The sequence below is a fragment of the Rosa rugosa genome, chromosome 1 (assembly GCF_958449725.1).
Source record: "Rosa rugosa chromosome 1, drRosRugo1.1, whole genome shotgun sequence".
Lineage (NCBI taxonomy): Eukaryota > Viridiplantae > Streptophyta > Magnoliopsida > Rosales > Rosaceae > Rosa > Rosa rugosa.
Window position 1 is genome coordinate 20,733,440 of NC_084820.1, and position 14,878 is coordinate 20,748,317.

General features: G+C 38.3%; 2 protein-coding genes and 1 long non-coding RNA gene across 7 annotated transcripts; all 3 read right to left on the reverse strand.

Annotated features, from left to right (window-relative positions):
• Nucleotides 1-996: 996 nt before the first annotated feature.
• LOC133723291 (uncharacterized) lies at nt 997-6,848 on the reverse strand. 5 transcript variants are annotated; one of them, XR_009852926.1, is made up of 10 exons: nt 5,703-6,848; nt 5,288-5,471; nt 4,728-4,907; nt 4,313-4,472; nt 3,996-4,102; nt 3,372-3,439; nt 3,069-3,274; nt 2,917-2,970; nt 2,193-2,655; nt 997-1,262 (listed from the first exon to the last, which is right to left on the reverse strand). It is a non-coding gene; the product is annotated as an uncharacterized LOC133723291 (long non-coding RNA). The 5 variants fall into 5 exon arrangements; XR_009852927.1 differs by having other exon boundaries at nt 2,911-2,970; nt 4,728-4,840; nt 5,703-6,847; XR_009852925.1 differs by having other exon boundaries at nt 4,728-4,826; nt 5,703-6,846.
• A 4,748-nt stretch (nt 6,849-11,596) lies between these two features.
• LOC133723830 (uncharacterized) lies at nt 11,597-12,355 on the reverse strand. Its single transcript, XM_062150716.1, has one exon. It carries the CDS (start codon nt 12,353-12,355, stop codon nt 11,597-11,599), a length of 759 nt encoding a protein of 252 aa, XP_062006700.1.
• A 597-nt stretch (nt 12,356-12,952) lies between these two features.
• Nucleotides 12,953-14,667, reverse strand: LOC133727548 (uncharacterized). Its single transcript, XM_062155145.1, has 5 exons — nt 14,304-14,667; nt 14,096-14,211; nt 13,903-14,008; nt 13,575-13,628; nt 12,953-13,475 (listed from the first exon to the last, which is right to left on the reverse strand). Exons 1-5 carry the CDS (start codon nt 14,643-14,645, stop codon nt 13,320-13,322), a joined length of 774 nt encoding a protein of 257 aa, XP_062011129.1. The 5' UTR covers nt 14,646-14,667; the 3' UTR covers nt 12,953-13,319.
• Nucleotides 14,668-14,878: the final 211 nt, after the last annotated feature.

Below are 14,878 nucleotides of genomic sequence, written 5' to 3' on the forward strand. Positions count from 1 at the left end.
CTCGTGCTGATAACGTGTTTTAGGATATGAGATTGTAGAGAGAATTGTTGTGTATATTCATTGATTATAGGAGCCCTATATATAGGGATTACAAAGTAGATAATACACTACTACACAAAGTGAATCAGACAACAGTCAAAAGCCTGTTGTCTGAATGAAAATGGAGATGTTGTAAACTGGCGTGTTGTCTGATCTCCCCCATCAGACAACATTCTTTTTTAATTGTCGGTCATTCACACAACATGTGTATCTAAATATGTGTTGTCTAAATTTACCAAATTTCGATTCATGACAGTAGTCTGTTGTCGGGTATGAACTCAAACAACAGCTTACTGCAAGGGTGTTGAGTGAAATTCACCAAACACAACAATCTTTCCAAGCTGGTGTTGTCTCCTAAATATCTTCAACGACAATATTGCACGAGACTTGATGTGTGAAGTAAACATCAAACAAGCATTTTCGATTACCAGATGTCGTGTCAAATGCATTACAAATATCAATTTGCTCGAAATGGTGTTGTCTTGCATGAACCTCAGACTACACTTCCGATTACCTTATGTTGTCTGCATCTTATCTAAGATAACAATTATCTGGATTTCGGTGTTGTCTGAAATTCAATTCGTATGACAATCTCTTGGATGCATGTGTTGTACCGGATGAATTTCAGACCACACATTTTATTTTTCTTGTTGTCTGAATTAATGTTATAAAACAAGTTTGAGGATGCTAATGTTGTCTGAATGTAATTTAAGATAACATTTGATGTTGATGAATTTGTTGTCTTGAATGAACCTCAGACCACACTTTGCTAGACGCCGATGTTGTCTGAATAGCTTTAAGATGACAAGTTGCTAGATAAAAATGTTGTCTAAATTTTCCTCAGACAATGTGTTATGTCTTTTTGGACTTGTGTTGTGTGATATTTTGCATTACAACAGTTACTAATCCTATATATGTTGTTGGAATCGAATTTGCCCAATTGATATGGAAATAGACTGATATGAAATTCGAAGTTCCAATTTCATTTACCACATTCTCATACATCATTCTCACAAATCTTACATTATCAATTCAAAGTACTAGCATCAACTCATGTCCAACCAAATCTAAAGAACAAGGTCTCAACTGAACTAAAAAAATATATGGGTACCCAAGTACCAAGTACAATGCTTACATATATGTCTTGACCACAAACTTTGTCCACTCATTTCTAACCACATCCATATCTTCTTGGGATATGCTTCTTTGCCTCTTCTTTCCCACTGAAACAAAAGGGTTTGCACTTAGTAATGGACAAAATTGCAGAAAAGAATCTATAATTGTCATTGAGCATTATGTATTCTGGCCAACCTTGAAATTTTTTTGTAATTTGAGCATTACATATATGCCACTTAGTAAATGACAACCAAAATTTCAATAACCATAATCCAAGCAACCAATAGCAACCAAAATTAAATATATGACATTTACCAAAACACATGCAAAACAACAACAACCAAATTTTCGAGCAACCAAAATTTCAAGCACTTTGGACTTTCCTGACATAATCCAAGCAACCAACATCAACCAAAATGATATATATACATATTCACCAAAAGACATGTAAAACGATAGCAACCAAAATCAGAAGGTAAAGGCAAACAGCAGTCTATCTCCACTATGAATTTTTTTCAATCAAATACACACATGCAAATACCTCAATTTAACTTTTCAGTTTCATGAGCAGAACCAAAAGCAGGAACAACCAAGTCCAAGAGACTTGAAAATTTCAGAAACTTTATCATGCACCAAACCCCCAAAATCTTCCTTCCAAACACAGTTTGCCTTCCAGAATATCACAGCATACCAAAACAACTAGCCCTGACCAATTTTTCGATATTTAAAAGAACACAAAATAAGGTACCAAACAAGGAATAAAACAACTTTCTCCGCTAAACAATTAGGCAACTGGACATAGATATAAGAACTAGATAAATGGTTTTCAAAACTAGTTGGTAAAGTCAAATTGCAAGACCTTTTAAAATCCAAGAGCGATAATAGCAGAGTGCCCAAACTCCCAAAAATAAGTGCTAGGAGAAATCAGAACATGGTTCACTGAACAATCGCTTACTCTTACGAGTCTAAACATAAAAAAAGTAAAAAAAAAACATTAAAAAAAAAGAAGCATAATTTCAGATATAAAAGTCACTCACCGTTTTAAACTAGTTCTTCCTCCTCACCCATTCAAAAACGAATGGCAAAACCTCCACCCATTGCTATATTGTACAGCCGACAACCAAAATCATCTCAATCTTCATTCTCTTCTTCTTCTGAAATCCAAACCCATCATAAACAGATCACTACTCTCTTCTGTTTTTCTTTCCCTATTTTCTTTCTCTTTCCTGTGCTCCCTCTTTTCTCTTCTTCTTCTTTTTTCTCCCTGATTCCTTTGCTTTTCTCCTCCTCCCTCTCTTCTCTTTCTTCTCTCTTCCTTTTCTCTTCCTTCCTCCCTGTTCCCTTTCTTTTTATTCGATCCGACTCCCCCTTCTTCTTTTCTTTCTTCTCTTCTTCTCCCTGTCTCTCTTTTTCTTCTTCTTTCCCGTCTCCCTCCCTCACTATAGTCGGCATCCAACCCTTCTCATCTCCCAAAAAATTTTGTCCCGAAATTTGCAAAACCTGAATGACCACAAGGTAACAAACAGCCTCAAAAACTGAACATAATTCAAAATCAAAATAACTAAAATGTCCCAAACTGATGTAGATAAAGTCTGAACATCCGCTATAGGATACTTAGGATTCTCAAGTTAAAAGTCTAACTTCAGTAGCAAAAGAAACTTGGATTGCCATAAACCAAAACTATGATTGTTTAAGAGTTGAAAAGACTGAAACTTTAATATTTTTAAGTTTAATTACATACAGAAAATCACTCACACATACTTGATGAGTACAGTTACAGATACTGAAGTTTTGGCAAATTGAATACTTCTTTACCTGTAAAAAATCTCAATTAGATTACATATAGAAATTGAAGAGACTAGCTATATCCTAATATACTTAAAACAGAAATAACACAGCAAAACAGGGAATACCTCAAGTAATAATTGATGTAAAATGAAACAGACAAGAAAAAAAGGATTCCCCTAGCTCATTATTGCCCTTCTCCTTCGATTCTAGCTCAAAAACAAAACAAAGAAATTTGAGAAATCGAGAGTTAAATTTGCAGAAACACTTAAAATAATTGTCATTGTACGACCTGGAAATTCTTCCTGATTGTGAATGTTTCTACCAGCAGTACCTGTAAATGGAGAAATAGTGTGTGACTCAAATTAGAAAGTAAATCCAAAGTAATTGTTAATCTAATCTGTCTCCTTCTTGTTGGTTTCAATTTTTACCAAGTTCAAAAGATATTTGAAGGTGCACTTGAGACTGATTAATTCAACTCCAAGCTCGCAATCTGCTCCTATATCATCTCAGATTCAAAGTAGTTTAATGCAGTGATATATAGTTAGTAACACCCATTATCACCAGAAGCTCCATATTTATATCAATTTTAAAACAACAAAATGAAAAGAGAAGTTCCACATAAACATATGCTTGTCTATGTGAAGGAGCAGAAAGATGCCAATATATGAAAAATGACACAATTAAACCCAATTAAACCAATAGTCCAATAGAAAGATGATAATGTCTTTGCTTTACACTCTTTTATCATTACTGTTTTGATTTAATTGGGATGCTTATTTATGTTCGTCTTCTTTCTGTTACATCTTCACCTTTACCAATAGAGAGTGTATTGGACTACAATCTCACCAAATTTATCTTCACATATATATCTAGCCATTATTCTCTGTGCAACAGTTCATCAATGTACAACACCAAGACTACAATTTCATACATTATGATGAAAAAGAATTCAAATTGAATTTCCCATTCCTTCATCGTTTTGCTCAATTTTTTTGGTAATCAAATAGATAGATGCATGCTAATGAACTCAAAAGAAAAAGGAAGAAAAGAACCTGATTAAGGTATTTGTCTGAATCAGATAAGGCTGCCCACTCCTATTCACCAAGAACTCAAAACCTAGCTCACCTCTGGTTGGCCTTGCTCCATTTTCAGTGCACACCTGCAGCACCATTTTTAACAGTTTCAAAAACATATATTATACCGTAAAATGCAAGTACACAATTGTACAACCACTGAAATAGGCGTATGATTTACTTCTACAAAAGAATGCAGTATTTTATTTTAATGGGGCCTTCATTTACATAGCATTCATTGTATGATCATAACCCAATTGAGTAAAAACATGAAAATTTAGGAGCTACTGACATACCCAATCCACCAAGAGTCTCCCCCTTCGTCTCTAGACCGTCTTTAGGATTCAATTTTGAAGAACCCCCAATCAATTACAAATGCGACTCATAGAAACAGTAGTGTTTCTTTATTACAACGCTGCCAAGGAGCTTCTCCTCCTTCTCCAGCATCTCAAGTGTCTACACCATTAAAGAAACAAAAATTCAGCAGAAAAATGATTCTAATACCAGATAAAAATTCAAACTAAGGCTAAAATGATTCTAATAGCAGATAAAAATTCAAACAACTGAATATGGGAATATCATTCTCTTAAATAAGTTGTACTAAAAGGTTTGTTAGAAAAAGTCTGAACTCAGGAAGATTTGATATCTTTGAATGTTTAGTATAAAATGAAATAATGTCTACAAAGTTAGTTAGTGGTGGGTGGTACATACTTGCATATTGATCGGAGACTGAATGACTTCATCCCTTCAACAATTTTCAACATGTCCACGATAAGCCTAATATAGCTTTCTCTTTCTCGGGTATCCTCCCTGAAAACTCAGGCCTGGGGGTTTCAAAGCCACAACAATTTCATGTAGTGGTAATCATATATAAACTCTAGCATATCATATCTGCAAATTTTATATTAGATCAAAGAATCAAAACCCCAAATTTTAAAATTGGGAAATCGATTAAATAGGGTTTAGAGTTTAGATAAATGTTTGCAGACTAAACATCTCTTTTCTATTTGTTCCCAACCCAATCTTTCTCTCTGAGAGTGTCAAAAAAGTTTGGTTCTCGGAGCTATTGGAAAGCTAGAGCATAGACTACAAAAGAAAACCAAATTACATACATGAAGAATTGAATCAGATAAGTATCAATTAACAAAAGAAAGAAATAACAAAAACTTTCGCTTTCACAGATTGTAAAAGTCGAGAAATTGATAATTGTTGCTAAAAACGTGAAAACAAATGACTAATAAAAGGAAATGACTTCAGCTATATCAACTTACCAAGTGTTTGCTGCTGCTGATTTTGATGGCTGAGTGTGATCTTCTGTAACAATGGGAGTCGCTCCCACAATCTTGGCAACTTTTGCTGAAAGCTCCTTGTCTTCTTGACATGCTCTCTGTATCTATTAAGTTCAACATCAAGCTTCTTGATCTTCTCATCCACTGTATCGCCCCTTTTATTAATCTATTTGTTTGTTTGCAAATAAACCAACAGCTTTAGCACAGAATATACCAATCTAAAGCTAAAACGCCTAAACAAGAAATCCCACTGGTCATTGAATGACCTAGAATTAAGCCCAGAACCATTTAAGCTCCAACAGTAATACAAACACAGAAGGAAGCTTATCAATCGCTGATTAAAGTAACCAACAATAGCCCAGGGCATAAACAGAAAGAGAGAGAGAAGAGAACGAACCCTATTGGAGGCATCTCCAATAGAAGAAGGAGGCTCTTTATATTTCTTGACACTGACACCGGCAGCGATAGTGAGAGAGATCCCGAGACCGGCGGCGATAGTGAGAGAGATCTTGGTGGCGGCGATGGCTTCTCAAGATAATTGAAATCGACTTCGAGCTGAGGCGGCGGAGAGAGTAAACTACCGGACCAAGTAGCGACTTTGAGCTGGACCGGCGGAGAGAGAGAGAGAGAGTGAGAGGTGAGAGCAAGAGCGAGAGAGATTGGGACTAAGAGTGAGAGTGAGAGCGAGAGTGTATCGATTTCACTCTCGATAGGCTGGTGAGATGGTGAGAGTGAAAGGGAGGGAGAATGACCTAATTTTTTTCAACTTAGGAGGGAAGTTTTTTGTTTTGATACGACTAAGGGAGGGAATTGAGCAGATAGGGATTTGTGTTTTGGCTAGAAAATAAATGTAAACTAAATTTTTTTTTTTTTTTTCTGATTTCTCAGACAACATATGTCCTAGTAAGTGTTGTCCTAAAGTTGTCAATTTCACCAAATTCCAATTGATTACAATGTGTTGGCTGAGTTTGAGAACAGACAACAAATATAACTAACATGTCGTCTGACTAACTCAGACGACACCAAAATGTCGTATGTCGTCTGTTACGTGTCGTCTGATTCACTTTGTGTAGTAGTGATATTGGAGTACAATGATTCCTATTCTAACTCGGAGTAGGAAATCTCTCCTATTATAACTACAGAACTAATCCTAGTTTGACAAGGCACACTCAATGTCAACATTCCTCAACAGTATGGTGCAATTGTCTCACGATTAGAGATGAAAGTCTCCAACTTAGTACACTTCTCTAACTGCAATGTCTTTAAAGATGCAAATTCACCATAACTTCCTTAGCAGAATCTAGCAAGATAAGGAAGATCACTTAGCTGCAATTTCTCTAACTTAGGAAACATGTTTTCCTTGTTTTTTTTTCTCCATATGCTTTTATCGATACTATCTCTTCCATGATTTGACATTCCGATATCACAAGATGTTTGAGTTGCACCAAACTTCTTGCCATAGGAGGTGACATTAAGAAACTTGAACCATCACATTGGTGGACAGTGAAGCTTGTTAAGTTACACAACAGAACCTGTAGTGCACAATTCATGTTCAAGAAATGACAATATACATTTGTTTCTCTGTACTTAAGAAACAGTATACAATTCACCTTTTTTGTGAAAAAGAAAGTAATTTACAACCGCCTCAAGATTGTGCTTTCAGACTCTCTTCAATTTCTTTGTATATTGCAACATATATATACTCTAATATTCAAAAGGATATAGTATAATCTCAAGTTTAGTACCCTTTTTTGGTCAAAGTCTCAAGTTTAGTACACTCAACTATGAATATGAATTAATATTATAAAATTCAAAAAATAAATAACAATCTTTACGAACAATGTCCTTTTCTAGAAAGAATGTGAAAAGAAGAATCTACTTTTTAATTTACTTATAAAATTAAAAGCTTACAATGAATCAAATTGAATCAGCGGAAAATGATAGCTTGCAATCTCTTGACTTGTGCGAAGACCCACAAAAAAGAGAGAGTAAAGAATGTAACTAGATACCTCATATCGCACTGGGTGATGCTACAAGATCCTGTGTACCCTGTGGTGCCTGTTTCTTTGATCCCTTACCGGATCTCACCCGATCCTTCCATCCGGTTTATCCGGTTGTTTATCTGGTTACTTTGTTCTTGGCAGATTTGGTTTGATGTGGTGGAGATGGTGTTGGCTTTGATCCTTGGAAATCTGATGGCTTGGTGCATCAAATTCGGAATGGGTCTCACTCCTGCGCGTTCGACATGGTTGGATTTGGTTGCTGACTTCTTTGCCGTGGCTCGGTTGCTTCGTCCTTCTTGTCGGTGGTTGCAGTTTGTTGGTGGCTGTTGTTTGTTTGTTTTGTTCTTAGTTTGGGCTTTTTTGAGCCTCGTTGTTGGTTGTTGCTTCCTTTGGGAGGCTGTTGTCTCAGTGTAATCTTTTTGTGTTTCAATAACACCTCTTGATGTTTAATCGCCAAAAAAAAAAAAAAGAATGTAACTAGAGATAAATAAGATATATATATATACACACACCATAATCATAGAAAACTCATAAAAATGAAAGCAAGGAACGTACCCTCATGGTGAGATATGTTTTTTTTTTTTTTTTGATAAAAGGGCTGGTGCGGCTGCCATGGTGAGATATGTTATATCAACATTGTTTTGGACTTGCAAATGTTTCAGATCCTCCAAGTCTTTGGTATCTAATTGATCGAGAACATTATTGACACCCTTCATTCCATCTAAGGACAAGTCTTCAGTTCTCTTCAGCAGCAATTTTAGTCCTGTATCCAATCCTTCAGTGCACGTTGTGGGCTTGAGTTTTAGTGTGTTGAAGGTTGAATCTACCATTAGTAGTGTCTTCTGAGTATTTCTCTCAACCCATGGTTCCCCAATAAAAATAATGAATCTTTCTAACTTGTGGGAGAACAAGTTTGCTGGAAGAATGTCAAAATTCAGAATATGTATTTGTAATACGGATAACTGAGACAAATACGTACTTCAGCTCAGAAAGGCTTGCGTTGCTTTTTTTACCTTCAACCTCCCACTTGTTAAAGTTGTTTCTCATTCTCAAGACTTCTAGTCTCTCCAAGCTTGATATGACATTAGGTGAAATAACTTCAAGTTCAGAGCAATCAAATAAATCTTCAAGGTCTATTGAGGGGTAATAGAGGTTTATTGGAGGGCAATAAATGTCTATTTGGGGGCAATAAACCTTTCCGACGACCTATGAGATCTTCGACGACCTCTTTGAGGACCTCCGATGAGGTTTTCAGAGAAGTCCGGTGGGTGGCGGCCGATGACCGGATTCTAGCAGCCGGTGACGAGACTCCAACGAAGTCTCCTATGGCTTCTCTCTCTTCCTCTCTCTCTCTCTCTCTCTCTCTCTCTCTCTCTCTCTCTATGTAATAAAGGGGTAAGGGTAAAATAGTCTCAAAAAAAAAAAACTTAATTGTGTATTAGGAAAGACCTTATTAAAGTCTTTATGGGTAAGGGGAATTAAAAAAACTTAATGGGGTATGTGGGATAAATGACCCTAGAATTAGGGTAAATGGACAAAAACCTTTCTTCAATTGACAAACATGATTGGGCTTCGTAGAATCCACGAAACCTGGTGGCTGGGCCATGAAGACTTCCTCAGTGAGATACCCATGTAAGAATGCGTTACTGCGTTAGAGACATCAAGTTGAGAGATGGCCTAATCATTTTGGACAACTTTGACACCATGATGAAGTAATTTGGAGTTCACATCAAAACAAATTTACAATAGATGGAGTGGCCCAAACCCTTATAGACCTACAAGCAATGTCTCATTTTTCCCATGTGGGATGTATATATTCTCAGCATGCCTCCGCACGTGTAGCGAATTTTCAAGCCATACACGTGGACAACTTTTGGTGACGTGGAGCTCGTGTGGCCGTAAGACATGTACATATGGGTAACGTGGCTCTAATACTAGAAATTGACAAGAGAAAGACTTTGAAAACAGAGAAGATAAAGGGATTCAAATTTGCTCACCATTTTTATTTTGTGGTGATATCACCACCCAATTAAAACTTGCCACATTATGTAGAATTAATTTAATACTTAAAATTTATTTGTTTAATAAAACATTATGATTAACTATAATTATGTTTTATAACACATAACAGTTTTATATTGAGTGGTGGTATCACCACCAAAGTATTGGTGGTGAGCAAATTTGAATCCGAAGATAAAGGTAATAGCTCTTGTATATTTGTTTGATGTGTTAATGTACAGTAGGATGCTATTTATACAATAATTGATGAAGACCTAGCTACTACTAGACAATAGATCACATGTGATATCTGAAGGAGTTGTCTAAGGGAAAATTTCAAGAACAGTACATGAAGTATTGGCCATTCTAACATTTCATGAATCAAGTTTTATTAAAATCAAAACGGTACATCAAGTTCAAATTTCTACCCAATTTGGGTACATGCCGTTACTGGTTCCATATATTTCGATGTCTGCCATTGTCAAATAATTGAAGGGTAAAATAGGATTTTTACAGTTTCCTCTCTCTCTCTCTCTCTCTCTCTCTCTCTCTCTCTCTCTCTCTCTCTCTCTCTCTCTCTCTCTCTCTCTCTCTCTCTCTCTCTCTCTCTCTCTCTCTCTCTCTCTCTCTCTCTCACCCTCTCAGACATTCTCTGACTCTAGCTCCTCTCCTCTCTCTCCCTCCCCCCTCCTCTCTATCTAAAAACTCAGATGATCACTCTCTCACTCTCTCCTAGTCTTTTCGACAGTCGACGGCACCGGTATGGCAGGCCAGCAGCACCTCCTAGTCTCCTCCAATCCGGATCCGATCTGGCCCTGTCCTCGAATCCATTCCGGCACCACCAAGAATATAAAGCCTCACAACCCTTCCCCTCAATCTCAAGCTCCTCTTATTCGAGGTCCAAACCACTTTTAACAAATACACACAGTTCTCCAACTCTCTCTCTCCCCTACTCTCTGTCTCTGATAGTCGAGCTATATACTTGAAGAAGGTATGCAAAAGCTTCTGGATTTGATTGTTTGGGATTCCAGTTTCCGATTCTGATTCAGTTTCCGATTCTAGTCACCTCAGGTGATTGGACTGGTGGCGATTAAACCGTCTTGGCTGCGTGGAGCGAACCGTGGCCTCAGTTTTCCCGTGCGATGACGGACGACGACGGAACAAAGTCCTTAAGTTTTGATCTTCAACTAGTTTCTGGGAAAATTCCGGCGACGTTTTGAGATGCATGTGGTGAGAAAATCCTTCTACTCTTCATGCCTTATCTTCTAGTGTAATTAATTTCAAGTTTTGATTGGGTTTTGAATAATTGGTGTTTTTGGGTAGCGTCGGTTGTCGTTGTGTTTGTGGTTTCCGGCAACTTTTGTGGAGCTCCTTGATTCGTTTTTGGCAGTTGTTCTAGTCCTAGACCTCGAATTGATACTTGGCTGGATATGATTCGTGAATGGTTTGAGTTGGAGAGCTCGCTGATGTTCACTGTTGCAAATTCCAATGGATGATAAGATGAGCTGATTCTTCATGAGGAATTGAAATCAGTCTTGTGAATTGTGGAGTAAAAGCCGCCGTTGTCTTTGGAATAGCTCCACCGCAGCAACCCAGAAGCCCCCCGTCGTCTCCACCACATGTTGGAGATGATCCTCTAATATTTGTTTTTATTTATTTGATTTTTTTTATCAATCCTTAAAGAGACGGATTTGCCCTTACAAATTTGACCAAAATCACATTGACTAACGGAACCCGTAACGGCATGTACCCAAATTGGGTAGAATTTTGAACTTGATGTACCGTTTTGATTTTAACAAAACTTGATTCATGAAAGATTAGAACGGTCAATACTTCATGTACTCTTCTTGAAATTTTCCCGTTGTCTAATGTATAATTGAAGTGTGTGGTTTGGGTGAAGTATAGAGCAGCTGACATAGAGCAACAAAAACTGGTTTCTTGTACTATTCATTCCGTGCACGAGTTGTCTTCTCTTGTGGGGAATAATTTCATATAGTTCTTTTGGGTAAGGCTTGCCTATGTGCATCCTCATTGCTGAGGCTACTGTGGTGATTATCTAGCTGTGAGATTATAGTGGTATTATTAATAACCAAACCATTTTAGAAACGGATAGTTGTGGCTTAGGCGACTTTAAGCCCTCCTTCTGGGTTAGTATTGGTTTGACTTCAGAATAAAAATGAAGTTAGGGAGGTGAGCTAACAACTGCTTTCTCGCTTTTCCTCCAACCACAACTCATCAAACTCATGCAAAATCTTTGACATATTTTCCTATAAAAACCAATGCAGTATTGTCATCTCATCATCACAAGAAACAACATTTCTTTTCTGATGAGATTTGCCTTGGCAGCTCCTATAAACTCAAACATGACTTCTTCTAAGCTTTTCTTCGTTCTGTCTTTGGCCATGATGTTGCTACTGTCAAGTACCCATAAGAGCCAAGCAGCTCGCCACCTCTTGGACACAGCAGCGGCTCCTCCACCAGCATTGCCAGTACTACCCACAATTCCCTCTCTACCCAAGACTGCATTGCCTCCACTACCCTCGGCACCAACACTGCCTAAGGCCACCCTGCCCCCGTTGCCTTCGGTACCAACACTGCCCAAGGCCACATCGCCACCATTGCCCTCAAACCCCTTGCCTACACTTCCAACTACCCCAACTCTTCCAAAAGCCACTTTGCCACCATTGCCATCTACCCCATTGCCTACACCGCCTATCACCCCACCTGTAATCCCATCTTTGCCAAAATCAGCATTGCCTACTGTGCCGACAACCCCCTTGCCCGCGACACTACCTCCATTGCCAGCCAGCTCACTACCAATACTGCCCAAGGCCACATTGCCACCTCTGCCCTCAAACCCTTTGCCTTCACTTCCAACTGCCCCATCTCTGCCAAAGGCCACAATGCCGCCATTGCCATCAATCCCATCGTTGCCGAAATCAGCATTGCCTACAACACCCTTGCCAACTACTCTACCTCCATTGCCAGCCAACTCACTGCCCACACTCCCAACAACAATCCCCACTATTCCATCAGCAATTCCATCCATTCCGTTCCTCTCTCCACCCCCATCAAACTGAATACTTGACTACGGAGTAGTGACATATCATATGATCACCGTCATGCTATATGTGTGGAAGAGTTTTCGGATAGATATGGTTTGTGTTTGATGGTGGCTTGGTAATTTATGCATCACTTATGTTAAGCGTGCTCTGAGGATGTTAGTTTTCACGATTCTTTATTTTCTCCCTTTGTGTATCATGGATTTTATCGTGTCTGCTGTTGTATTTGTTACTGTTCTTGTTGTATTATGATTACTACTTATAGCGTTATTGTTACTGCGTTCATGAGACTGCCCCTTCCCGTTTATTCTTTTCTGTTTCAAAGTGCAACATTCATAATTAGAACAAATGAGTCCATAAGAACTTGCTATCAATTATGAGCTGGTAATATCAGTGAGTCAGGAGATATATGATCCATGAAGTATGATACGGAGATATATTAGCCTTCGTTTTATAAGCATATAATCCGACACTAGCCATTAAACCAGGAAGCGAGACAGACACAACCTAAAACACATGCTAAAAAGTTTGACAACGGACAATTCTAAATGGAATCCATCTCTGTATAAAACAGCTTGGGGAAATGAACACTAACAAAACTTCTACTTTAAGAAAAGAATGTATGGGACAGCCAAAAGAAATAGCTCAGCTCAAAATATTCAAACTTGAACTGAAGCCCATACAGTACGCAACAAGTATATTTCTTTTCATATACAAATGGTGACTGTACTATATACAACAGTCAGGTTAATGAGCACCTTTCAAGAACAAGTTAATAGTCAATTCCAACTAGATTAAGTGATTAACCCTGAACGAGCTATGGATGCTTCAGTAACTCCTGCACATCTTTGGCAATACCAGTCGCATATGATTGCTTCCAAGCAGGCCTAAGAAAATTGAATGTTCCGTCTCAAAATGCTTTGTCATGAACAACACCCAAGATTGATTCAGTTACTTGTAGAACACCAACTCCCGGCTACAGTTGTTTTTGATAGCATCCTCTAATTTATCAACACGGTCAAAATCAACTTGAAAGGTAACCATGGTGATACCATCCTTACCGGTCTCATAATCTTGTTTGATGTCTTCAACTTGAAAAGATTGTAGCTGCAAACATCATTTTACAAAACAGGGACAACAATTAACAAAAGTTGATCATATCAAAGCAAAAGGGAGAGTCACTGTCTTCCATCTGAACCAGCTCACCTGATGGTATAGAATGCCGATAAGATCAAATGGAACCTCTACACCCATTCTTACCTACAGAGAAAATGGATACGATCACATATATCAACATGTTCACAGCACCCAAATGGATGTGTTGTGAAACTAAATCCATCCAAACATGACCAAGGTTTGGCCCCAAGGTCTTGAAATGAACTCGACAAGTTCCAAATGCAAGGCAAAAGTTGAAAAGACACCTCCATCTGATTATACTTAAAAGAGTCCAACCAAGAATAGACCCAATTCATAGAAGAGTTTTGGGCACCCAAGTTGAAACGAAAGCATGGAAGCAGAGCAAGAAAGTTAGTACCTTCGATTTTACGAGATGAGTTGGGGCATTTCTCAAGCATTCCGATGTTACTCCTCCATATGCCCTGACTAGTCCTCCAGTCCCCAATTTAATTCCTCCAAAATACCTATAAAACACACACCCCACAATGTAAAACCCAATAATAACACAGAAAACAATCACACAACACAGTACAACAAATGAAATTTATTACCGGATGACCACCACCATTACTCTATCAATTCCTGAAGACTCAATAGCAGAATGAATGGGCTTCCCAGCCGTTCCAGATGGCTCACCATCATCATTAGACCGGTACTGATCTCCCACCTGAGTCTCTCATTCAATGAATCAAAAACCCCCATGCCAAATTATCAAGCAAGAAAAAAGCGATTGAATATATGTTCAAAACCCAAGCTTACCTTGTACGCCCAGCAATTGTGAGTAGCACGAGGATCCCTAACCTGAGAGAGGAAGGAGAAAGCGGATTGTTCGTCGGAGACGGAAGCGGCGAGGGCGATGAATTTGCTCTTCTTGATCTCTTTTTCGAAGGTGACGCGCTCTTTGATGGTGGTGTACGCGCCACCGCGGCAGCTGCTGCTGGTGGCGGCGGTGACCATGGTGGCGCGGTTGGCTACTGCGGCAATGCTGAGAATCGAGGCCCAGAGACGAAACCTAATAGGAGCTACCTTGTGGGAATGGAAATGGAAATTAGGTATTGGTGTGATTGCTGCTGCTGCTGGCATTTGATTTGATTTTATCATATCAACCAGCTTAATTAAGCCTTCAGGCTTGTTCTGGATTAGCCAAATTCATTTTATTTTTGAAATGAAAACATGTATTGAATTTGGGCCTTTGAACTTGGGCCGATATGGCTTATGAATTTTTTTTTTTTTTTTTTTTTTTTTTTAAAGAATTGCTTATGAAATTCTGAAAACCTCTATTACAACCAACATTCTGAAAATCAAAATTGAAAAGATGTAAAGAACTTAGAGGT

What these genes read in the sequence shown, in the direction of transcription:
- LOC133723830 (XM_062150716.1), bottom strand. Translation starts at nt 12,355, where the DNA reads ATGGATGGAATTGCTGATGGAATAGTGGGGATTGTTGTTGGGAGTGTG.
- LOC133727548 (XM_062155145.1), bottom strand. Translation starts at nt 14,645, where the DNA reads ATGATAAAATCAAATCAAATGCCAGCAGCAGCAGCAATCACACCAATA. An exon ending in GTAATGGTGGTGGTCATCCG is followed by an intron (nt 14,009 to 14,095) that starts GTAATAAATTTC and finishes TGTGTTTTATAG; the next exon opens with GTATTTTGGAGGAATTAAAT. An exon ending in CTCATCTCGTAAAATCGAAG is followed by an intron (nt 13,629 to 13,902) that starts GTACTAACTTTC and finishes TTTTCTCTGTAG; the next exon opens with GTAAGAATGGGTGTAGAGGT.